Raw genomic sequence first — 26,108 nt, forward strand, 5'->3', positions numbered from 1 at the left:
CGGAGGCACATTCTGAACCACCGCGGGCCGCTTTTTCCACGCTTCTGCATACGCTAGTTCACAAACTAACTCCCCCTATGGGACCCCCAATGCCGGTACAACCGTATGTGGTCCCTGCAGCTAACCCGCCGTGGGCGGACGATTTATCTGCTCAATTAAAGAAGTTGAACCAGTCCTTGACTACTAAAAAGTCTGAACAACGCTCGCCTAAGTCCAAGAGGTCCTCTAAGCGAGCGCTTCTCTCCTCACAATCCACTGCTGTCACTGACACCACGTCTGATGAAGACGGCACATTTACTGACCCCTCAGGTTCTGATTCAGATACGGCTGATGGGGAGGGTAGTTCACATGTGGATGTTCCTGATCTTTTGGAGGCTATCAAGTTAATTCTGCAGATTACGGATGATCCCGAGCCATCCGTCCCTCCTAAGAAACCAGATAGGTTCAAGCGTCAGAAGTTGGTTAAGCAAGTTTTATCTCACTCTGACCACCTAGCGGATATACGTCAGGAACCCTGGGAAAACCCGGGTACGAAGTTTGTGCCTCAAAAGAAGATGCTGGCTCGCTATCCCCTCGCTCCAGAGCTGTCTAAAAATTGGGAAACGCCTCCTCCAGTAGACTCACATGTGGCTAGGATGGTGGTTTCCTCAGCTCTACCTGTCACTACCGTCACGTCTCTAAAAGAGCCTACGGATAAACGTGTGGAGGGTTGTCTGAAAGCGATTTACACCCTCACGGGTGCTGCACAAAGGCCCACTATTGCAGCTACATGGGCTGCAGAGGCTATTGAAGCATGGGCCTTGGAGTTAGAAGCTGAAATCTCTTCTGACCATGCTAGACAATGCTTGTCATATATTGTCACAGCTTCTCGATATATTAAAGAGACGGCTTCTGATGCCAGTATCCTAGCAGCCAAGGCCTCTACTACGTCAGTCCTGGCTCGCCGGATACTGTGGCTGAGATCCTGGTCTGTGGATCTGGACTCAAGAAAAACCCTGGAGGTACTCCCTTTCAAGGGAGATATTCTGTTTGGGGAGGACTTAAATAAGATTGTGGCTGACTTGGCTACTGCCAAAACTGCCTGTCTGCCTAATACTGCTCCTTCTGTGTCGAAGGCTAAAGGTACGTCCTTTCGTCCTTCAGGTAAAGCAAAATGTCAGGCGTACCATAAGCAGGCCCGCACTTCCAAACCTGGTAAGCCGAAGCCCAAAAGAGCCTGGGCTGCCCGTCAGCCAGCTGCCAAGACTGATAAGCCTGCCGCATGACGGGGCGGGCCTCCCCCTGGGGGATCCCAGGGTGGGGGGCCGGCTTCTAGGGTATACCCAGGAATGGTTGAAGACCACTTCAGATGCCTGGGTACGGGAAGTCGTCACTCGAGGTTACGCCATAGCCTTCAAATACCGACCCCCTCACCGATTTTGCCAGACAGACGTCCCCTTGGACCAGACAAAGGCAAAAACTCTACACTCGGTGGTACAGACCCTCCTGGATACAGGAGTCGTAATACAGGTGCCTCTTGCTCAGAGGGGCTGGGGGTACTATTCTCCGCTGTTTCTAGTCCCGAAACCAAATAGGTCCTCCTGGCCCATTCTCAACCTCAAGGCATTGAACAGGTTTGTGAAGGTTTCCTAGTTCCATATGGAAACCCTTCGCTCTATAGTTCTGACCTTGGAACCTGGGGACTACATGGTCTCCCTGGACATACAGGATGCTTACCTGCATATTCCTATAGCAGTGTCACATCAGCAATACCTGAGGTTCGCTATTGGCAACCTACATTACCGGTTTCGGGCGTTATCTTTTGGTTTAACAACGGCTCCGCGAGTCTTCACCAAAGTTATGGCGGTGATGACGGTGATGACGGTGGTACTCCGCCGTTAAGGGGTCAGGATACTGCCGTATCTGGACGACTTGTTAATCCTGGCAAATTCCCCAGATCTTCTCCTGCGTCATCTGGATATGACAGTCCGGTTTCTACAAGCCCACGGGTGGCTCATCAACTGGAAGAAATCCTCCCTGGTCCCTGCTCAGAGCATGGTGCACCTGGGAGCGTTGTTGGACACTCACAACCAGAGGTTGTTCTTGTCTCTGGAGAAAGTCCTGAAGATTCAGGACAGGATTCGTTGCTTCCTTTCTCGTCCGCAAGTGTCGATACATTCGGCGATGCAGGTGCTTGCCCCTTTGGTTTCAGCATTCGACATGGTGGAGTATGCTCAATTCCATTCTCGCACCCTACAGAGCCTGATTCTAGCCAAGTGGGACGACCTGCCTCACCGGATCAGATCTCAAATGATCGCCTTGACTCCGGAGGTCCGTCTGTCGCTACACTGGTGGCTCCGGGACCAGCAATTGTGCAGGGGTCGTTCCTTCTGGATATCCAACTGGATCCTGTTGACGACAGATGCCAGTCTAAGAGGATGGGGCGCGGTGTTGGAGCAACACTCCCTTCAGAGTCGGTGGTCCAAGGAGGAATCTCTCCTCTCGATCAACATTCTGGAATTGCGGGCGGTCTTCAATGCATTGAACCTGGCCCAGCATTTAATTCAGAACCGTCCTGTTCAAGTACAGTCGGACAACGCCACCACAGTGGCTTACATAAATCATCAAGGCGGCACTCGAAGCCGTTTGGCAATGAAGGAAGGCTCACGGATTCTACGTTGGGCGGGACGCCATCTACCGGCCATATCGGCAATATTCATTCCGGGAGTCCTGAATTGGGAAGCGGACTTTCTCAGTCGTCAGGACGTGCATGCCGGCGAGTGGGGCCTCCATCCAGAAGTGTTTCAACTACTCGTGGAAAAGTGGGGTCTTCCAGACGTGGATCTGATGGCGTCTTGACACAATCACAAGGTTCCAGTCTTCAGAGCAAGGACAAGGGATCCTCAAGCAGCATTCGTGGATGCACTGGCGGTGCCGTGGAGGTTTCGGCTGCCGTATGTGTTCCCTCCGATGTCACTCCTGCCCAGGGTAATTCTGAAGTTCAAGCAAGAAAAAGGAAATCTGCTTCTCATAGCTCCAGCGTGGCCCAGACGGCACTGGTTCTCAGACCTGCAGGGCCTATCGTCAGAGCATCCAATTCTACTTCCACAACGCCCAGACCTCCTCGTTCAGGGCCCCTGTGTCTACCAGGACCTAGCCCGGCTGTCTTTGACGGCGTGGCTCTTGAAGCTTCCGTCTTAAGGGCTAAAGGGTTTTCTGAGGCTGTCATGTTGCGGGCCCGGAAGCCGGCTTCTGCTTGGATTTATCATAGGGTCTGGCATTCCTACTTTGTTTGGTGCGCATCTAACAATTATGACGCTTCCAAGTTTAGTACAGCCAAACTTTTGGCTTTTCTGCAGCAAGGCCTAGATTTAGGCCTGCGTCTGGCCTCCCTCAAGGTTCATATTTCTGCCTTGTCGGTGTGGTTTCAGAGAAAAATTGCAACTTTACCTGATGTTCATACTTTCACTCACGGTGTGTTGCGTATTCAACCTCCCTATGTCCCGCCTGTGGCTCCTTGGGACTTGTCGGTGGTTTTGGAGGCGTTGCAGGAGCCTCCATTTGAACCTCTTGGTTCAGCTGACCTTAAGTGGCTTTCCCTTAAGGTGGTGTTCCTGCTAGCTATTGCCTCTGCTAGAAGAGTGTCGGATCTGGGTGCCTTGTCTTGTAGTTCCCCATATCTGATTTTTCACCGTGACAGGGCGGTTCTGAGGACTCGTCCCGGATATGTACCTAAGGTGGTTTCTTCGTTCCACCTTAATCATTAGATTGTGGTTCCGGCCTTTGCCTCTCCTGATTTGTCTCCCAAAGAGCGGTCTTTGGATGTGGTACGGGCTCTCCGTATCTATGTGAAGAGAACTGCTTCTATTCGAAAATCTGATTCTCTCTTTGTTTTGTTTGGATTTCACAAACGTGGCTGGCCTGCTCACAAGTAAACTCTGGCCAGATGGATTAGAATGGTGATTGCGCATGCTTATGTGAAGGCTGGTCTCTCTGCTCCTGATCACATTAAGGCCCATTCTACTCGGTCTGTTGGACCTTCTTGGGCGGCCCAACGTGGTGCGACCCTTGATCAATTGTGCAAGGCGGCTACGTGGTCCTCAGGGAACACGTTCATAAGGTTCTATGCCTTCGATACTGCCGCTTCCCAGGATGCTTCCTTTGGTCGCCCGGTTCTTGTGCCCGCTACAGTGCGTCCCCTCCCATAAGGAACTGCTTTAGGACATCCCCATTGTCCAATCCTTGTGGAGCCCAGTGTACCCCACAGCAGAAAACGAGTTTTATGGTAAGAACTTACCTTTGTTAAAACTCTTTCTGCGAGGTACACTGGGCTCCACAAGGCGCCCACCCTGATGCACTGAGCTTCTTTGGGTTGGTATGGCATTAGTCGCTGACACTTCTCCTGTCGTGAGAGTGTGGTGTATGTGGCTACTAACCGTTGTTGTCTCTTTTCCTGCTACTGCATTGAGCTGGTTAACTAAAAACTGAGCTCCTGTGCTGGGAGGCGGGGTGATATAGGAGGCGGCGCTGTGCATTCTGGGAACAGTCAAAGCTTTGAGCTTGTTGGTGCCTCGTATCAAGATCCTACTCTACACCCCATTGTCCAATCCTTGTGGAGCCCAGTGTACCTCGCAAAAAGAGTTTTAACAAAGGTAAGTTCTTACCATAAAACTCGTTATATTATAGCGGTGGTGACCAATCAGAGTGGATACCGTCTGTGTGCTAAGCACCATCAGCACCCCTAGTTATGGCCCTGATTTGTGTACATCAGTTTTAAACACATAGGTGGCTATGCATCAAACCTTCAAAAGCGTGAAGTTAGCTGGCCATTGTAACTAATCATCATCTACGTATCATTTTATAGAATGAACTTTATAAATGCTAACTAGAACCTGATTGGATGATAAGGGCAACTTCTCCACTCTTAACCCCCAACACTCTAACGTCCTATCTCTCAGTATTACACATTGAAGGCTCCCTCTGTGGATGCCATTCCTCTGCACCACGTGCATACTTACCTACGCTTCTGAATCTGCAGGGAGTTTCCTGAGCCCATGGAAGAGTGGATGGACTTCTTAGTGAAGTGGAAAGGATGGGAGCGTAATTCTGTAAATTCATGGGAGGAGGCATGGCCAACATGATGCAATTCTATGACCCCGGGCATAATAATGAGAGGTGTCTGCCCTCAACCCACCAAGGATCTGCTGAATCTCTACTTATGGCTTCTCCCAGGAGAGAATAAAACTAGGTAAGTATGACCCCGTGCAAGGGAGGGCCAACAGAAGGGGGACACTGAGTACTGGCGCCGCTGCTCCCACCATGGCCACCTTTGCAATGGCATGTAGTCATTACATGGAAATCGTGCATATTTTATACATCAGTGGTTAATTAGTATATATGGGTGGAGAACACAAGAAATTTGTTCATGTGGAAAGGATCTCTGGGGCTGACACTTGGCACCAGAATGGAAACCAGCAGTCATTGGATTAGCATCTGAATTAAGCATGTGCTGGTTAGCAACCATCGCAATCCCAGCACCACATGGAAAAAATGTCTCCATCAGACCCATGCTTCCGGTACCTTTTTATTAGGTATTAGGCTAATAATAATTATATTAAAACTCCATGTCCTTAGAAAGGGACAAAGCTCTTATCTGCCTGATTGACTGGCAGAGGCAATCACAGGGCGGTCGAGCTGGTGTTGCGGGGGCGTGTCGGCAAAACTGGGGACGGGCCGTTCTTGGGGTGGCCACATGGCATCACATGCGGCGGTAAAAATGGTGTTGGTGCACCTGCCTGCGCATGCTTGGGTCGACCCTAGTTTGCTGTGATCGCAATCTAATTGCAATGCATTCGCAATTACATTGTGATTGCAGTGCTGGGGGGCACTTAGCATGCTAAACGGCCTTTCCCTGTGCTGGGCGGCCCCAGCATGCGAGTGATAGCTATTGCAGTTTTGCTTTTTTTAGCAAAACTGCAGCTGAAGTTGAAAAAGGTCCTCAGTCAGAACCTCATGTGCTAATACTCGGCAGGATATTAATGCAGTAGACCCACGCTTATTTATGCTGGTGTTCTATAGAACCAAGTAAAGATTTCCTATCGTAATGTCTGAAAATATGGACACCCACATTTCACGCACGGTTCCGATGGACACACAAAATTAATTGAATCTGCCGATTAGAAGTAAATTCTGAGAAGTAGTACAAATGTGGAAATGAAATGCAATGTTACCCAGAAATACTGGTCAGCTTTTTTTTGTGTGCTCTTTTAGAGTCAACTAGGACATTTTTAGTAGAATAGCAAAATACCTATCTTTTTGGGATGCGGTCAAGATGCCGCCGACCAGAATCCCGGCGGTCGAAATACCGACGCCGGAATCCCGACCGCCACAATCCCGACATATTCTCCCTCCGTGGGTGTCCACGACACCCATAGAGGGAGAATATAATAGTGTGCCGAGCGTAGCGAAGCACCGTGCCCGCAGCGTGGCGAGCCCACAAGGGGCTGCGTTCCGCTCGCCACCCCTGTCGGGATTGTGTGGTCGGGATTCCGGCGTCGGTATTTCGACTGCCGGGATTCCGGCCGGCGGCATTTAGTACTGATCCCATCTTTTTATTATTTGAGAGTCATAGGTTAAAATAAAAATCTCTTCTCCGATTGCCACTTTAAATTTAGCTGCGAATTTGCCGAAATCTCAGCACCTATTACATTAGTCTTTATTTATTTGTTGTAGCCGTGGAAGTTTAGCTATTACTTGGTGACTAAAGTTCAACTGTACAATAAAATGTAGTTTGTGTATTCTGTGAGTGAGTATAACAATAAAAATATGATATTAATAAGTTGTTATAAGAAATTTGCCAGTGTATTTCATTTACTTCCCTTCTTTTCACAGGTGAGGATCTTAATGCATTTACACCAGCAGTAATGAGCGTTCTTTTGATGAAATTTTCCTTTTGAATGATTTCAAATACTTAGCGGAGTCTGAATTTGAAGCCAAGAATGGACTTTCCAGAGTTTAACTGTGAACTTGACCATGTACAGTCAAGTTTATATAATGTAAATATGTATAATACTGCAATAACACAGAGCAATAGAGCAAGCACATTGCTAGAGACATCGTACAGTCAAAGTGGGAAATCACAACATGATGCTACAGTATTTACTGTAAGTGTAAACAGATGGTTTTCTTTGATGTTTACAGTTTAATCACAACTATAGTGAAAGCATGAAATGCAATATTATTATTATTACTATTATTAATATTATCATCATAGATTGGTAATGCACCACTGTGCTCCACAGCACTGGGCAGTAGGCAAAAGAGGACGTACATAAAAGGGCAGACACAAATGCAGGACTTCTAGAGGTAGAGGTGGTTTCCAAATGCATGATTTTATATAGATTGTGGTCAGCCCATGAAGAGGGCATATTTACAGTAGTATGTAATTATAGTCTGCTTCTGACAAAGTGCACTGTATGTAATACTTCAGACATACTGTATACAGGGCCAGCAGTCACAGTGGGGCTTATTCAGGCCATGATGCTTAAGCGACACATGCCGCAAAGTACCAATATTTGGTACTTTGCGCATGCGCCTGACCCATACTGTGCATGTGCTGTACAGGTCTGCAACGGCAGACGCAAAGCGACATCAGACAGTGAAAGGGGGCGGTGACGACTTCCGTTTGGGGTGAAAGGGGGCGGTGACGGCTTCTGTTTGGGGTGAAAGGGGGGCGGTGACGGCTTCCGTTTCTCATGTTGTGGCCCATTTCTGCATGTTGTGGCCACAGCCCTAGTAAAATCGTATTATCTACTATTGCTACTGTGGTCATGATTTCACCCACTGGCTGTAGTGGGGCAGGGGGAGGGGCTTCCCAGCAACTGGAAACCTTTGCGTATAAACAGGGATATATAAGTAACATAAAATGAAGGCTAACATAAAAACAAAATATAGGGAGAGTTCATTTGTGTGGTTAGCATCTGTGGCAATGGTGTACTTTCTAATAAAAAGGTGTGGCTGTCAGGCTTTTAGAATAAAGGTTTAGCCCACTGGACATCCCTTTCTCTCCATCTAGTGTAATAATGCATGTACTATTAACAATGTTATGCCAATGTTATTGATATTGTTAATATAGTATGTATTGTTAAATGTTCCCAGACAGGGGCACCCCCACACTGCTACTGTAAAGCTCCTTTCTTCTGTAGAAGATGCATCTGTTCCTATTCGGCGAGCATCTTTCTTGGGTCCTATCTGGTCAGGATAAACAAGTCCCATGTGGTGACCACAACATTGTAAAGAAAGGGGAAATCCTAGGCCAAACTCAGGTGAAGCTAGTCACAATGAGACCAGTATATTAATAGGTGGAGTTGCAGTGCAGACGGGGGTTTGTTGTATGTAACTGGACAGTGAAGAACCTGGATGCCAGGCGACGAGAATCAACCACAAGTTCACAGAGTGGCAAGGTTTGCCACAAGTTGATTGAGAAGCCTCTGCTTATTTTGCGCTTTCCCCAGATAGCTCCACAGAACGTGAGGTGTGCTTCAGGGTAGAGAGATGAGATATGTCATCTGATTTGCATTCTGGAGGACATGGGAGCTAGTATAGGGATTTGCAAAGTGGAGTGAATGTGGAGTGGCTACTCTGATTAATCTTTCTCTGGGGCATATAAATTGTTACCTGGAACAGTGGAGGCAGTAAGGGCTTCCATTGTCTCTGGTATTTCCGCAATTGACCTGAGACATATTTTTCACCTATAAGGCAAAGCAATACACACATTTCTATGAGTTGCGTGCATTGTAAAAGTCTACTGCTGTCTGGAGGGGCAGGGAGGGGCAGCGACGGCTTTCACTTGGGAAAACGGAGGTGTGTGGTCGCTATTTAGGGGGAGGGAAGAGGCCAGGGATATCCGTTGATTTCCTGGCCTTTGCGGCGGGTGGCTTGTATGGGACCATGTAGTGCTACGTCCTCGGACGTGTGTTGATTAACCTTCTGTGTGAATGCTAAAAAGTCTCTTCATGCTGTCCTATGCGCCCGTGCCAGCATCCACAAGTCCAGTGGTCACCAGATACAACTTCCTGTGCTCTCAGGCCTGAGGCCATTACTGTCTATTTCTCTGACGTCCTAAGTGGATGCTGGGACTCCGTAAGGACCATGGGGAATAGCGGCTCCGCAGGAGACTGGGCACAACTATAAAGAAAGCTTTAGACTACTGGTGTGCACTGGCTCCTCCCACTATGACCCTCCTCCAGACTTCAGTTAGAATCTTGTGCCCGGCTGAGCTGGATGCACACTAGGGGCTCTCCTGAGCTCCTAGAAAGAAAGTATATTTTAGTTTTTTTATTTTACAGTGAGATCTGCTGGCAACAGACTCACTGCAGCGAGGGACTAAGGGGAGAAGAAGCGAACCTACCTAACAGGTGGTAGTTTGGGCTTCTTAGGCTACTGGACACCATTAGCTCCAGAGGGATCGACCGCAGGACCCGACCTTGATGTTCGTTCCCGGAGCCGCGCCGCCGTCCCCCTTACAGGGCCAGAAGCATGAAGAGGTCCGGAAAATCGGCGGCAGAAGACTTCTGTCTTCACCAAGGTAGCGCACAGCACTGCAGCTGTGCGCCATTGCTCCTCATGTACACCTCACACTCCGGTCACTGATGGGTGCAGGGCGCTGGGGGGGGGGGGCGCCCTGAGGGCAATATTACACACCTTGGCTGGCAAATATACACCATATATAGTCCCAGAGGCTATATAGGTGTAAATTAATACCCCTGCCAGAGTTTCAAAAATGTGGGAGAAGTCCGCCGAAAAAGGGGCGGGGCTAACTCCCTCAGCACACTGGCGCCATTTTACCCTCACAGCTCCGCTGGAAGGAAGCTCCCTGGCTCTCCCCTGCAGTCTACAAGCTACAGAAGGGTAAAAAAGAGAGGGGGGGCACTAAATTTAGGCGCAGTATATATATATATATATATATATATATAGCAGCTATAAGGGGATATAATTCAGTTAGTCCCTGTATTATATAGCGCTCTGGTGTGTGCTGGCATACTCTCTCTCTGTCTCCCCAAAGGGCTTTGTGGGGTCCTGTCCTCTGTCAGAGCATTCCCTGTGTGTATGCGGTGTGTCGGTACGGCTGTGTCGACATGTTTGATGAGGAGGCTTATGTGGAGGCGGAGCAAATGCCTGTAAATGTGATGTCACCCCCTGCGGGGTCGACACCTGAGTGGATGGTTCTGTGGAAGGAATTACGCGACAGTGTCGACTCCTTGCATAAAAGGTTCGACGACATACCTACTATGGGACAGCCGGCTTCTCAGCCTGTGCCTACTCAGGCGTCTCAAAAGCCATCAGGGGCTCTAAAACGCCCGCTACCTCAGATGGCAGACACAGATGTCGACACGGATACTGACTCCAGTGTCGACGACGATGAGACTAATGTAACTTCCAATAGGGCCACACGTTACATGATTGAGGCAATGAAAAATGTGTTGCACATTTCTGATGTTACCCCCGGTACCACAAAAAAGGGTATTATGTTTGGAGAGAAAAAACTACCAGTAGCTTTTCCTCCATCTGAGGAGTTAAATGACGTGTGTGAAGAAGCGTGGGCTTCTCCTGATAAGAAACTGGTAATTTCTAAGAGGTTACTAATGGTGTACCCTTTCCCGCCAGAGGATAGGTCACGCTGGGAAATATCCCCTAGGGTGGATAAAGCGCTCACACGCTTGTCAAAGAAGGTGGCACTACCGTCTCCGGATACGGCCGCCCTGAAGGAATCTGCTGATAGAAAGCAGGAGGCTATCCTGAAGTCTATATATACACACACAGGTGTTATACTGAGGCCAGCTATTGCGTCAGCATGGATGTGCAGTGCTGCAGCTGCGTGGTCAGATTCCCTGTCGGAAAATATTGATACCCTAGACAGGGACACTATATTGCTAACCGTAGAGCATATTAAAGACGCACTTTTATACATGAGGGATGCACAGAGGGATATTTGCCGGCTGGCATCCAAAATTAGTGCAATGTCCATTTCTGCCAGGAGAGGGTTATGGACTCGGCAGTGGACAGGAGATGCAGATTCCAAAAGGCACATGGAAGTTCTGCCGTATAAAGGTGAGGAGTTGTTCGGGGATGGTCTCTCTGACCTCGTTTCCACAGCAACAGCTGGGAAGTCTACATTTTTACCCCATGTTCCCTCACAGCCAAAGAAAGCACCGTATTATCAGGTACAGTCCTTTCGGCCCAATAGGGGCAAGCGGGTTAAGGGAGCGTCCTTTCTGCCCAGAGGTAGGGGGAAAAAACTGCAGCATACAGCCAGTTCCCAGGAGCAAAAGTCCTCCCCCGCCTACCACAGGCGGAGCCAGGTACGGTGGGGGCCCGTCTCAAAAACTTCAGCAATCAGTGGGCTCGCTCACGGGTGGATCCCTGGATCTTTCAAATAGTATCTCAGGGGTACAAGCTGGAATTCGAGACGTCTCCCCCCCGCCGTTTCCTCAAATCTGCCTTACCAACCACTCCCTCAGGCAGGGAGGCAGTGTTACAGGCAATTCACAAGCTGTATTCACAACAGGTGATAGTAAAGGTGCCCCTACTTCAACAAGGACGGGGTTACTATTCCACAATGTTTGTGGTACCGAAACCGGACGGTTCGGTGAGACCCATTTTAAATTTGAAATCCTTGAACACATATATAAAAAAATTCAAGTTCAAGATGGAATCGCTCAGGGCGATTATTGCAAGCCTGGACGAGGGGGATTACATGGTATCACTGGACATCAAGGATGCTTACCTGCATGTCCCCATTTACCATCCTCACCAGGAGTACCTCAGATTTGTGGTACAGGATTGTCATTACCAATTCCAGACGTTGCCGTTCGGTCTATCCACGGCTCCGAGGGTCTTTACCAAGGTAAATGGCCGAAATGATGATACTCCTTCGAAAGAAGGGAGTTTTAATTATCCCGTACTTGGACGATCTCCTGATAAAGGCGAGGTCCAGGGAGCAGTTGTTGGTCGGGGTAGCACTATCTCGGGAGGTGCTACAACAGCACGGCTGGGTTCTAAATATTCCAAAGTCACAGCTGATCCCTACGACACGTCTACTGTTCCTGGGGATGGTTCTGGACACAGAACAGAAAAAAGTGTTTCTCCCGGAGGAGAAGGCCAAGGAGCTGTCATCTCTAGTCAGAGGCCTCCTAAAACCAAAACAGGTGTCGGTGCATCACTGCACGCGGATCCTGGGAAAGATGGTAGCTTCCTACGAAGCAATTCCATTCGGCAGGTTCCATGCAAGAACCTTTCAGTGGGACCTCTTGGACAAGTGGTCCGGATCGCATCTTCAGATGCATCGGCTGATAACCCTGTCTCCAAGGACCAGGGTGTCTCTGCTGTGGTGGTTACAGAGTGCTCATCTTCAAGAGGGCCGCAGATTCGGCATACAGGACTGGGTCCTGGTGACCACGGATGCCAGCCTTCGAGGCTGGGGGGCAGTCACACAGGGAAGAAACTTCCAAGGACTATGGTCAAGTCAGGAGACTTCCCTGCACATAAATATTCTGGAACTGAGGGCCATTTACAATGCCCTAAGTCAGGCAAAACCCCTGCTTCAAAACCAGCCGGTACTGATCCAGTCAGACAACATCACAGCGGTCGCCCATGTAAACCGACAGGGCGGCACGAGAAGCAGGACGGCGATGGCAGAAGCCACAAGGATTCTCCGATGGGCGGAAAATCACGTGTTGGCACTGTCAGCAGTGTTCATTCCGGGAGTGGACAACTGGGAAGCAGACTTCCTCAGCAGGCACGACCTCCACCCGGGAGAGTGGGGACTTCATCCAGAAGTCTTCCAAATGCTTGTAAACCGTTGGGAAAGGCCACAGGTGGACATGATGGCGTCCCGCCTAAACAAAAAGCTAGAAAGATATTGCGCCAGGTCGAGAGACCCTCAGGCGATAGCTGTGGACGCTCTAGTGACACCGTGGGTGTACCGGTCGGTTTATGTGTTCCCTCCTCTTCCTCTCATACCAAAGGTACTGAGGATAATAAGGAGAAGAGGAGTAAGAACTATACTCATTGTTCCGGATTGGCCAAGAAGAGCTTGGTACCCGGAACTTCAAGAAATGATCTCAGAGGACCCATGGCCTCTGCCACTCAGACAGGACCTGCTACAGCAGGGGCCCTGTCTGTTCCAAGACTTACCGCGGCTGCGTTTGACGGCATGGCGGTTGAACACCGGATCCTGAAGGAAAAGGGCATTCCGGAGGAAGTCATTCCTACGCTGATTAAAGCTAGGAAGTTACCGCAAACCATTATCACCGCATTTGGCGAAAAATATGTTGCGTGGTGTGAGGCCAGGAAGGCCCCAACGGAGGAATTTCAGCTAGGTCGATTTCTGCACTTCCTGCAGTCAGGGGTGACTATGGGCCTAAAATTGGGTTCCATTAAGGTCCAGATTTCGGCTCTATCGATTTTCTTCCAGAGAAAACTGGCTTCACTACCTGAAGTTCAGACTTTTGTTAAGGGAGTGCTGCATATTCAGCCCCCTTTTGTGCCTCCAGTGGCACCTTGGGATCTCAACGTGGTGTTGGATTTCCTAAAGTCACATTGGTTTGAGCCACTAAAAACCGTGGATTTGAAATATCTCACGTGGAAAGTGGTCATGTTGTTGGCCTTGGCTTCGGCCAGACGTGTATCAGAATTGGCGGCTTTGTCATGTAAAAGCCCTTATCTGATTTTCCATATGGATAGGGCAGAATTGAGGACTCGTCCCCAGTTTCTCCCTAAAGTGGTATCAGCTTTTCATCTGAACCAACCTATCGTGGTGCCTGCGGCTACTAAAGACTTGGAGGCTTCCAAGTTGTTGGACGTAGTCAGGGCCCTGAAAGTCTATGTTTCCAGGACAGCTGGAGTCAGAAAGACTGACTCGCTATTTATCCTGTATGCGCCCAACAAGTTGGGTGCACCTGCTTCAAAGCAGACTATTGCTCGCTGGATCTGTAGTACGATTCAGCTTGCACATTCTGCGGCTGGACTGCCGCATCCTAAATCAGTGAAAGCCCATTCCACAAGGAAGGTGGGCTCTTCTTGGGCGGCTGCCCGAGGGGTCTCGGCTCTACAACTTTGCCGAGCAGCTACTTGGTCGGGGTCAAACACATTTGCAAAATTCTACAAGTTTGACACCCTGGCTGAGGAGGACCTAGAGTTTGCCCATTCGGTGCTGCAGAGTCATCCGCACTCTCCCGCCCGTTTGGGAGCTTTGGTATAATCCCCATGGTCCTTACAAAGTCCCAGCATCCACTTAGGACGTCAGAGAAAATAAGAATTTACTCACCGGTAATTCTATTTCTCGTAGTCCGTAGTGGATGCTGGGCGCCCATCCCAAATGCTGATTGTCTGCAATACTTGTATATAGTTATTGTTTAACTAAAGGGTTATTGTTGAGCCATCTGTTGAGAGGCTCAGTTGTTATCATACTCTTAACTGGGTATTGTATCACGAGTTATACGGTGTGATTGGTGTGGCTGGTATGAGTCTTACCCGGGATTCAAAATCCTTCCTTATTGTGTCAGCTCTTCCGGGCACAGTATCCTAACTGAAGTCTGGAGGAGGGTCATAGTGGGAGGAGCCAGTGCACACCAGTAGTCTAAAGCTTTCTTTATAGTTGTGCCCAGTCTCCTGCGGAGCCGCTATTCCCCATGGTCCTTACGGAGTCCCAGCATGGTCCTTACGGAGTCCCAGCATCCACTACGGACTACGAGAAATAGAATTACCGGTGAGTAAATTCTTATTTTCTGCAAACTACACCACACCGGTGTTCCCTCCAAAACAAGCTATGTACGTCGCCATAACAGTTCCTGGTCAGCTGACCTTCCTGATCCCAATAATATGGAATCCAGTCAGCAGTAAGCAAGAAGTATTAGTTCCAAATCCCAGCACTGGAAAGCTGTCAGTGCTTTGTTGTCTCTCAGTCTGTAGTGAGCTCCTGCATCTTCAGCTGTATTAGAGAGAGTGCTATCACCATCACAGCACCACCTGATCTTAAAGGGCCATACCGCTATTTCCATCACAGCGTGTCCAAGTGCACTGGTGTGCCACCCCAGTGCACCTAAAGACTGTTCTGCATTCCATCGCGGCATCTATGCCTATGCCATTCTGAACACCTACTTTGTTGGTTCCGCCCAACATTCAGAAAACCTGCATTGCTGTCTTCATCCAGCATTCCAGAAACCTGCATTGCTGTCTTCATCCAGCATTCCAGAAAACCTGCATTGCTGCCTTCATCCAGCATTCCAGAACACCTGCATTGCTGTTTTCATCCAGCATTCTACAAACCTGCCTTGCTGGATCCGTCCAACATTCTGAACTCCTGCCTTGTCGGAAAGCCAATCCTGACATATGAAAAACCTGCCTTGTCGGAAAGCCAATCCCAACATCTGAAAAACCTGCCTTGTTGAAAAGCCAATCCCAACATCTGAAAAACCTGCCTTGTCGGAAAGCCAGTCTGTACATATGGAAAACCCGCTGTGCTGGTTCCGCCCAGCCATCTGTAAATCTACTTCGCTGGTTCCGTCCGGCATCTAGAAAACCAGCTGTGCTGGTTCCGCCCAGCCTTCTGCAAATCTACTTTGCTGGTTCCGTCCAGCATCTGGAAAATCTGCTGTGCTGGTTCCACCCAGCCTTTTGCTGGTGACTCCCATCCTGTTTGCTGGTGACTCCCAGCATTCCAACTGCTAGTCTTCATAGACTTTCCATTCTCAGTGACCATCTAGCTATCTATTGCAGTGGTGGTTCACGCCACCAGTGTTTCAGTACCCAAATAGCTAGTCATTTCCTCTCCTACGATCCTCAGCCAACTGCCACGTCTGCATGAGGAGATCGTATCTTAAGCCTGCACAATTCTGTCCATAACTCTCAAGTCCAGACCCAGAGACCAGACCTAGACCAGATTCACAACCACAGCCGTGACACTGCACTTTATAAGAAACTTAAATAAATCAATAAAGTCCACAGAGACTTTGTTAATCACGAAGAGAAGATGCAGGACCAATTAATCAGGGGCCTAATTCAGACTTGATCGTAGCGCTACGATCAGTTACTCAGACATGCGGGGGGGGGGGGGACGCCCAACACAGGCCTAGTCTAGCGGCAATGCTTTTGTACTTGACGAGTAGCTCCCTACCAGCGCAGCTCCTGCACTCTGGCAGGGAGCTACTTGCTGCTGTCCGGGTCACAGCAGCTGCATGTGACGTCACGCAGCCGCTGCGGCCCGCCCCCCCCCCCCCAATGGTCCGGGCATGCCTGCGTTGCCCGGACCGCGCCCCTAAAATGGTGGCCAAACGCCTCCGGCCCGTCCAGCGAATGCCTCTGCCTGTCAATCAGGCAGAGGCAATCGCAGGGCTGAGATGGCCGCCGGCTGTCTGGCATGCGCCGGCACACTGTGGCACTGGCGCATGCGCAGTTCAGACCTGATCGGCTGCTGTGTGAAAACATACAGCAGCGATCAGGTCTGAATTAGGCCCCAGGAGTAGTGAGTCCCAGTCAGCACTGTTCTGAAAGGATGAGGTCAGGATCCCGACGTTCGAAAGAGAACACAGCAACATATGCTCTTTATGTAGACAGAAAATGTCAGCCTCTACCTTAAAACCAATGACACTTACCTGGTAGCATACATGGAGAAGTAATACAATATATTACACCGTCACAATACAATGCAGTATATAGCAACACTGGTTTTAATACTATAAATCCAGCAATAGGGGATACCAAGCCGAATTAACCTTTATTTATAAAATGCTTGGAATCCTGATCTCACCAGATCATCACATTTTCAACACAATGGGGGTAATTCTGAGTTGATCGCAGCTCCAAGTTTGTTAGCAATTGGGCAAAACCATGTGCACTGCAGGGGGGGCAGATATAACATTTGCAGAGAGAGTTAGTTTTGGGTGGGTTATTTTGTTTCTGTGCAGGGTAAATACTGGCTGCTTTATTTTTACACTGCGATTTAGATTGCAGTTTGAATACACCCCACCCAAATCTAACTCTCTCTGCACATGTTATATCTGTCCCTCCTGCACTGCACATGGTTTTGCCCAACTGCTAACAAATTTGCTGCTGCGATCAACTCAGAATTAGGCCCAATAATGGGGGTAATTCCAAGTTGATCGCAGCAGGAAATTTTTTTGCAGTTGGGCAAAACCATGTGCACTGCAGGGGGGGCAGATATAACATGTGCAGAGAGAGATAGATTTGGGTGTGGTGAGTTCAATCTGCAATCTATTATTATTATTATTATCCTTTATTTATATGGCGCCACAAGGGTTCTGCAGCGCCCAATTACAGAGTACATAAACAAATAATCAAGCAGGAAAACAGCAACTTACAGTTGACGACAATATAGGAAAAGTACAGGGTAAATAAACATAGCTACATCAGCAGATGACACTGGAATAAGTATCAGGTGGCAGAAGACTGCTGGATTTGGTGCAGTTGAATATTATTAGAGTAAGAAAAGGATAAGCACATGAGGGAAGAGGGCCCTGCTCGTGAGAGCTTACATTCTAAAGGGGAGGGGTAGACAGACAGGGGTGAGACAGATGGGGTACATAGAGAGCATGGAACAGAGGTTTAGGATGAGATTTGGCTGGGTTTGTTGAAGAAGTGGGTCTTGAGAGACCGTTTGAAGTTTTGTAGAGAGGTGGAGAGTCTGAGGGGGAGAGGTAGGGAATTCCAGAGAAGTGGTACAGCACGTGAAAAATCTTGGAGGTAGGAGTGGGAGGAAGTATTCCGTAGGCAGGAGAGTCGGCGTGCATTAGCAGAGCGAGGAGGACGTGTGGGAGATAAGGTCAGAGATGTAGATGGGAGAGGAGTGGGTGAGGGCTTTGTAAGCAAGTGTGAGAAGCTTAAAATGGATTCTGAAAGGGAAGGGGAGCCAATGAAGGTCTAGTAAGAGAGGAGAGGTGGACGTAGTGCGTTTGGTGAGGAAAATGAGCCGGGCAGCAGCATTGAGGATAGATTGGAGTGGAGAGAGGTATTTGTCAGGAATGCCAGTCAGGAGGAGATTACAGTAGTCCAGTCTGGAGATGACCAGTGAGTGGATAAGAGTCTTAGTAGCATCCTGGGTCAGAAGGGGTCTGATCCTGGAAATATTTTTTAGATGAAAACGGCAGGTTTGTGAGAGGTGCTGAATGTGTGGTTTGAAGGAGAGGGAGGAGTCAAGGATTACTCCAAGACGGCGCACATGGGGGCTAGAGGAGATAGTAGTGCCATCAATAGATAATGAGATTGTAGGAGGTGAGGTTATGCGGGAGGGAGGGAAGATGATCAGCTCGGTCTTAGACATGTTAAGTTTAAGAAAGCGCTGGGACATCCAGGAAGAGGTAGCAGAGAGACAGTTGGAGAAACGAGTGAGGAGAGCAGGGGAGAGGTCTGGAGAGGAAAGATAGATTTGAGTGTCATCAGCATAGAGATGATATTGGAAACCAAAAGAACTAATGAGCTTACCTAGTGAGGACGTATAGAGAGAGAAGAGGACCAAGGACAGAACCTTGGGGTACCCCTACAGTTAGTGGAAGTGAGGGGGAGGTGGAGTCATGAGAGGAGACAGAGAATGAACGGTCAGAAAGGTAGGAAGACAGCCAAGAGAGGGCAGTGTCACGCAGACCAATGGAGTGAAGGATTTGCAGTAGGAGAGGATGGTCCACAGTGTCAAAAGCAGCAGAGAGATCAAGTAGAATAAGTAGAGAGTAGTGGTCTAAGATTTAGCAACATTGAGGTCATTGCATACTTTTGTAAGGGCAGTTTCAGTGGAGTGGAGAGGACGGAAGCCAGACTGGAATGGGTCAAGCAGTGAGTGTGAGGAAAGAAAGGAAGTAAGGCGGTTGTAGACAATACGCTCAAGGAGTTTGGAGGCAAAAGGGAGGAGAGAGATGGGTCGGTAGTTGGAGAGAGTGTTTGGATCAAGGGTAGGTTTTTTAAGAATAGGAGAGATGAGTGCATGCTTGAAGGCAGAGTGGACAGTGCCTGATGAGAGGGAGAGATTGAGAAGGTGGGAAAGATGGGAACAAGCAGAAGGAGAGAGGTAGCAGAGGAGGCGAGAGGGGATAGGGTCAAGTGGGGAGGTGGTGAGGGGACAGGAATGAATGAGGACCATGACTTCCTCTCCAGATGCATGGGAGAAAGATGTCAGAGTTGGTGCGAGGGATGGGGAGGGTTGATAAGGGATGGGAGAAGGCTGGTTACTGATGGTCTGTTGTGATGTGATGTCCTGACGTATGGAGTCAATTTTGGATGTGAAGTACGTGGCAAAGTCAAGAGCAGAGAGTGAGGAAGGGAGACGAGGTGGAGGTGGGCAGAGGAGTGAGTTGAGAGTGGCAAAGAGGCGCCGGGGGTTGGAAGACTGGGAGGAGATGAGGTTCTTGAAGTATGACTGTTTAGCAAGAGAAAGGGCAGCACTGAAGGATGAGTGCATAAGTTTGAAATGGAGGAAGTCTGCCTTAGAGCGTGATTTCCTCCAGTGTCGCTCAGCAGTACGTGAGAATTTTTGCAGATATCTGGTGCATTTGGTGTGCCAGGGTTGAGGTGTTAATTTGCGAGGGTGAATAGTGTCAAGAGCAGAAGTAAGGGATGCATTGTATGTGGAAGTGGATTGTTTTGGGCATGAGTGAGAGAGAATAGGAGAGAGAAGTGAGTCAAACAGGGAGGAAAGGAATGTGGTGTCAATAGCTTCAATGTTACACTTAGTGATGGTAGCCTTAGGAGGTAGAGATGGGGAAGTCGAGAGAATAGGTTAAAGGACAGCAGGTGGTGGTCAGAGAGGGTAAATGGGGAGTTTGAAAAATCTGAAATATCACAGCGGTGAGTGAAGACCAGATCCAGTGAGCTCCCATTCACATGGGAGGGTGAGGAGGTCCACTGGGAGAGACCAAGTGAAGAGGTGAGGTTAAGGAGTTTAGAGGCCGGGGATTGTGTGGGGATGTCAATAGGGATGTTGAAATCGCCTAGGATAATGGAGGGAATGTCAGAAGAGAGGAAGTGAGGAAGCCAGGAAGCAAAGTTGTCGATGAATTTGGAAGCAGTGCCAGGGGGGGCGGTAAATGACAACTACTCTAAGATGTACTGGTTGGAAGAGGCGTATGGCATGGACCTCAAATGTAGAGAATGTATGGGATGGTTCTGGTGTTATGAGTTGGTAGGAGTAACTAGAAGGTAAAAGGACCCCAACACCACCCCCATGGCGACCCCCAGGTCGGGGTGTGTGTGTGAATGTGAGGCCCCCAACAGAGAGAGCAGCAGGAGAAGTAGTGTCAGAGGGCGTAATCCAAGTTTCAGTAATGGCTAGTAGGTGTAGGGAGTTGCAAATGAAAAGGTCATGAGTGTAAAAATAAAGCAGCCAGTATTTACCCTGCACAGAAACAAAATGGGTGGTCTTCTGTATACCGGCGGTCGGGCTCCCGGCGCTCAGTATACCGGCGCCGGGAGCCCGACCGCCGGCATACCGACACTTATTTTCCCTCGTGGGGGTCCACGACCCCCATAGAGGGAGAATAAAATAGTGTGGCGCGCGTAGCGCGCCACCGTGCCCGCAGCGTGGCGAGCGCAGCGAGCCCGCAAGGGGCTCATTTGCGCTCGCCACACTGTCGGTCAGCCGGCGGTCGGGCTCCCGGCGCCGGTATGCTGGGCGCCGGGAGCCCGACCGCCGGCCAGCCGTAGTGAACCCAAACAAAATAACCCAACCAAATCTAACTCTCTCTGCAAATGTTATATCTACTCCCCCTGCAGTGCACATGGTTTTGCCCAACTGCTAAAAAATTTCTTGCTGCGATCAACTTGGAATTACCCCCAATGTCTTGCAACGTAAGGTTACATAAAACTGCTACAGGTTACATACCTCCCAACATGACCCTCTCCAGGAGGGACAGAATGCTCTGCTCCTGGACTTCCCTCTTAATGTATGATTGCCATCACCTGTGCTGAAATACCTTTCTTATCCATTGACCTGTTCAACACAGGTGCCGGCAATCATACACGAAGAGAAAAGTCCAGGAGCAGAGCATTGTTTCCCTCCTGGAGAGGGTCATGGGGGTCATTCTGACCCGTTCGCTCGCTGCTGTTTTTTGCAGCTGAGCGAACGGGTCTCTACTGCGCCGGCGCCATAGTGCACCGGCGCATACCAGACGGCCGAAGGCCGTTGCAGGGCTGCGATCTCCTCTGCCTGATTGACAGGCAGAGGCAATCGCTGGGCGGAACGGCGGCGCTTGCCCGCCGTTTCGTAGGCGTGGTCCGGCCAACGCAGGCATGGCCGGACCGAACAGGGGGCGGCCCGCAGCTTCTGCGTGACGTCACACGCAGCTGCTGCGGGCCGGGAGCGAGGAGTAGCTCCTGGCCAGCACGCTAAAGCTGCGCTGGCCGGGAGCTACTCAAGAAGTGCAAAGGCATTGCCACTGTGCGATGCCTTTGCACTTCTGCGGGGGGAGACTGGCACTGACATGCGGGGCGGGCTAGCCCTGTGCAGGGCGTCCCCCCGCATGTCTGTGTGAATGATCGTAGCTGTGCTAAATTTAGCACAGCTACGATCATCTCGGAATGACCCCCCATGTTGGGAGGTATGAGGTTATCTGTACATTTTACGTGATTATACAATTGTGATTCTGGACACTCTTGAGGTATGCAGTATTATTGACTTACCATGTAATCTTAATGTTCTAAGGTATTTTTTTTCTATTACAGGATCTCAGGCCATACACAGCTCATTATAGTGACATTACATGTCCAGATGCTAACTATATACCACCATGTATGGGACTTCCTAAATGCTGTGATGGTAAGCACTCTCTAAGTAACTTATGCTGCTTGATAACTTTCAACCTGGGTTTATGGTATAAAAGTAAATCTGTAAACGCTAAATACATTTTATTTATAATAACATATAGTAAATGTCATGATCACTAGCATTTTTTATATTATTAACATTTTAATGGAGAGATAAAAGTAGCAGTGAGGTTTTGTTGGATTACCCACTGTGGGCACATTTGCACATGGGGTAGGATCTGACGGAACAATGGGGGTAATTCCAAGTTGACGGCAGCAGGATATTTTTTAGCAGTTGGGCAAAACCATGTGCACTGCAGGGGGGGCAGATATAACATTTGCAGAGAGAGTTAGATTTGGGTGGGTTATTTTGTTTCTGTGCAGGGTAAATACTGGCTGCTTTATTTTTACACTGCAATTTAGATTGCAGTTTGAATACACCCCACCCAAATCTAACTCTCTCTGCACATGTTATATCTGCCCTTCCTGCAGTGCACATGGGGGGTCATTCCGAGTTGTTCGCTCGCAAGCGGATTTTAGCAGATTTGCTCATGCTAAGCCGCCGCCTACTGGGAGTGAATCTTAGCATCTTAAAATTGCGAACGATGTATTCGCAATATTGCGATTACACACCTCGTAGCAGTTTCTGAGTAGCTTCAGACTTACTCGGCATCTGCGATCATTTCAGTGCTTGTCGTTCCTGGTTTGACGTCACAAACACACCCAGCGTTCGCCCAGACACTCCCCCGTTTCTCCGGCCACTCCTGCGTTTTTTCCGGAAACGGTAGCGTTTTTTCCAACACGCCCATAAAACGGCCTGTTTCCGCCCAGTAACACCCATTTCCTGTCAATCACATTACGATCGCCAGAACGATGAAAAAGCCGTGAGTAAAAATCCTAACTGCATAGCAAATTTACTTGGCGCAGTCGCAGTGCGGACATTGCGCATGCGCATTAAGCGGAAAATCGCTGCGATGCGAAGATTTTTACCGAGCGAACAACTCGGAATGACCACCATGGTTTTGCCCAACTGCTAAAAAAATTCCTGCTGCGATCAACTCAGAATTACCCCCCTTCTGCTTAATTCAATCTTCCCATAAGGGCTAATAGTATTATTATTATTTTATTATTATTATTATTATTATTATTTACTTTTATTGAAGCAATGTATAAATCATTGGACAATGAACACAGTATAAAGTAATGCATGCATATTCACAGTTAGGAGGGCCCAATATAAAGGAATACAAAGTACCACTTTATATAATACTGAGACACTGGCATATTTAAAATTGGTGCGGGGGGCCCCCGGGCTCCAGGGTCCATTATTTGCAATACCTACCCTCCGGAGTTCCACAGCGCAGCAGCAGTGGTGCAGAAATCACTGGGAAAATGGTGGCGCAGCCATTTTCCCGGTGTTTCGCACATGCACAGTAGGAAACTAACTGTGAAAATGGCCGTGCATGTGCACTAGACTCTGGAACAACGCTAGGGTCCTCTAGTGACCTTAGTGCCCAAACCTACACCGCTACCGGCTAGAGGGGAGGGGGCCCAGATGGAGCCTGCCCTCGGCCTCCTCCTCTATAGATGCTCCCCTGTACTGACAGCCATATGCCACGAAACAAAAGAAAAGCGGAAATTGGTAGACTCACAAAGATGACTAAAATTACATTTCTGGGGTTTTTTTTATTATCCATTTGAGGTTTACTTTAATATCAATAATCAATTGCAGCTTGATAAGTGAGTTGTTATAAACAAAAGGTTGATTCTAGCAAGAATAGAAATATTATTCATATAAAACATTTAAATAAAGATTGAATCAGACAGACATTGCAGGTGAAGCTTTTGTACTGTGACATATACTCTTACGAGGAGGCGATCACGAGACCGCCTGTTGGGATCCCGGCGGTCACAATGTCGACCGGAATCCTGACAGCCGGTGAAATCCTGCCGGTGGAATACCCGCGCCACAGGCTTTTCTCCCTCTGTGGGTGTTCACCACAGCCCACAAGGGGATTTCTAGCGCTTGTCCCGCTGCTGGCATACTGGTGGCCGGGATCCCGCTGTCGGGATCATGACAGCCGGGATCCCGGCCGCCGGTAAAAGGTATGTATTCCCTCTTTGGATAATATTGTGAAGATGTACAATATTGCTATAGTTGTATGTAATTAGGTGTATAACTCCCTTTCTCTGGAATGCTCTACCTCTCCCCCTCAGACTCTTCACCTCTTTACAAAACTTCAAACAGGCTCACCAAACCCAGCCAAATCTCATCCTAACCCTCTGTTCCATGCTCACTGTCTAAGCCATCTGTGTCACTCCTGTCTGTCTGCCCCTCCCCAATAGAATGTAAGCTCTGACAAGGAGGGCCCTCTTCCCTCGTGTGCTTATCCTTTTCTTCTTCGATGGCACCAAATCCTGTGGTTTTCTGCCACCCTGATACTTACAGTATGTCATTGTCATCCGCTGCTGTAGCTCTGTTTTTTTACCCTGTTCTTGTCCTATTGTCTTAAACTGTAAGTCACTGTTTTCCTGTGTTGATTATTTGTTTATGTACTCTGTAATTGGGCGCTGCAGATCCCTTGTGGCGCCATATAAATAAAGGATGATAATAATAATAATAATAATAATAATAACAACTCAATTACATTTGACTTTTTTCTTGTTTTTAGAAGCTCTTTTATGGTTAGTATTCAAAGTTAGGCTGTATTTAATTCCTAATATACAGAACTGAGACAGATCTAGAGGCTGCTGCACAGAACTACCTACTCTTCGTGACTGATATGCCGATACTATACTGCTGTTGTGTTTCTACAATACTTACAACTTATCTCCTTCATGAATGTCTTCCTTTTTCAAGTTTGCATCAGACAGACATTGCTAATATGTCAATATATATTTCTCTTACGTCCTAGAGGATGCTGGGGTTCCATTTAGTACCATGGGGTATAGATGAGTCCCATGGGAGCCATGGGGACTTTAAGAGTTTAATAATGTGGGCTGGCTCCTCCCTCTATGCCCCTCCTACCAGACTCAGTTTAGAAAATGTGTCCGGAGGAGCCGGTCACAGCTAGGGGAGCTCTTAGGAGTTTTTCTAGTTTTATTATTTTCTGAGTTAGTTAGGTACAGGCAGGCTGCTGGCAACAGCCTCCCTGCTTCGTGGGACAGGCTGCGCTCCGGAAGGCTCAGCGGCACTTAGTGTGCGGCACTGTGAGGGGCGTCCTGGGCCAGCGCAAACACCCTACACTGGTCAAACACTGCTAACAGGGTCTAATCCCGCTGTTAGCTACTAAATACCTCAGGCCAGTATAATCAACTTAAGTGCAGGAAGACGCGCCATTACAGGGGTCGGGACTTCTCCTCAGAGTGGATCCAGCACTCACCAGCGCCATTTTCTCCCTGCAGGTACACGCTGACAGGGAGCGCTGTCCTCCACATACACTGTGGTAACAAGGTGTTATAAACAAGGGGGGAGAGTAAATTAAGTACTATCTAGCCTGTTATGATTAAGCTAGTCAGTGGGATTTTTATCATAATAAAAGCCTATAAGGGCGCGCTGTAGCTGGCTCCTTGAACTCTGGGACTCTCTGAAGGTACTCTGGGGGAAAACTGTGTTTACATTTTCCTGTGTGTGTGTAACCCACTTTACCATATTTAAGGGACTTTGGGGGTCATTCCGAGTTGATCGTAGCTGTGCTAAATTTAGCACAGCTACGATCTTCTTCCCTGACATGCGGGTGGACGCCCATCACAGGGGTAGCCCGCCCCGCATGTCAGTCCGGCCCCCCCTTGCAGAAGTGCAAAGGCAACGCACAGCGGCAATGCCTTTGCACTTCAAGAGTAGCTCCCAGCCAGCGCAGCTTTAGTGTGCTGGCCGGGAGCTACTCATCGCTCCCCGGCCTGCAGCGGCTGCGTGTGACGTCACGCAGCCGCTGCGGCCCGCCCCCGTTTGGTCCGGCCACGCCTGCGTTGGCCGGACCAAACCCACGAAATGGCGGCCAAACGCTGCCGTTCAGCCCCCTCGCGCCCAGCGATCGCCTTTGCCTGTTAATCAGGCAGAGGCGATCGCATCCCTGCTACGGCCTTCGGCCGTCTGTCATGCGCCGGTGCACTACGGCGCATGCGCAGTAGGGACCCGTTCGCTCTGCTGCGTTAAAACGCAGCGAGCGAACGGGTCAGAATGACCCCCTTTGTCCTGTACTGCAGATTGTATATCTTCTCCTGAAGAGTCTATACCATGCTCAAACAGATTTTCAGGCTTTTGGGGCAGAACCACTGGGGAAGGGGGGCCTCCATAAGGTGTACTATAACCTATTTCTCATACA

General features: G+C 49.0%; 1 protein-coding gene across 17 annotated transcripts in view; it reads left to right on the forward strand.

The window, feature by feature from the left end:
- TESMIN (testis expressed metallothionein like protein) overlaps positions 1-26,108 on the forward strand; it is a 542,857-nt gene that overhangs the window by 14,345 nt on the left and 502,404 nt on the right. For 14 of the 17 annotated variants that reach the window (XM_063945034.1, XM_063945030.1, XM_063945033.1 and 11 more), the window contains exons 2-3: positions 6,871-7,142; positions 21,703-21,796. In XM_063945034.1, the coding sequence (XP_063801104.1) occupies positions 6,978-7,142; positions 21,703-21,796 (259 nt within the window). In that variant the 5' untranslated portion in view covers positions 6,871-6,977. Of the gene's footprint in view, positions 1-5,052; positions 5,228-6,870; positions 7,143-21,702; positions 21,797-26,108 lie in introns of those variants that run through there. The other 3 variants (XM_063945035.1, XM_063945036.1, XM_063945029.1) reach the window with 2 other exon arrangements.

This window comes from Pseudophryne corroboree, chromosome 11 (genome assembly GCF_028390025.1).
Source record: "Pseudophryne corroboree isolate aPseCor3 chromosome 11, aPseCor3.hap2, whole genome shotgun sequence".
NCBI classification, from domain to species: Eukaryota; Metazoa; Chordata; class Amphibia; order Anura; family Myobatrachidae; genus Pseudophryne; species Pseudophryne corroboree.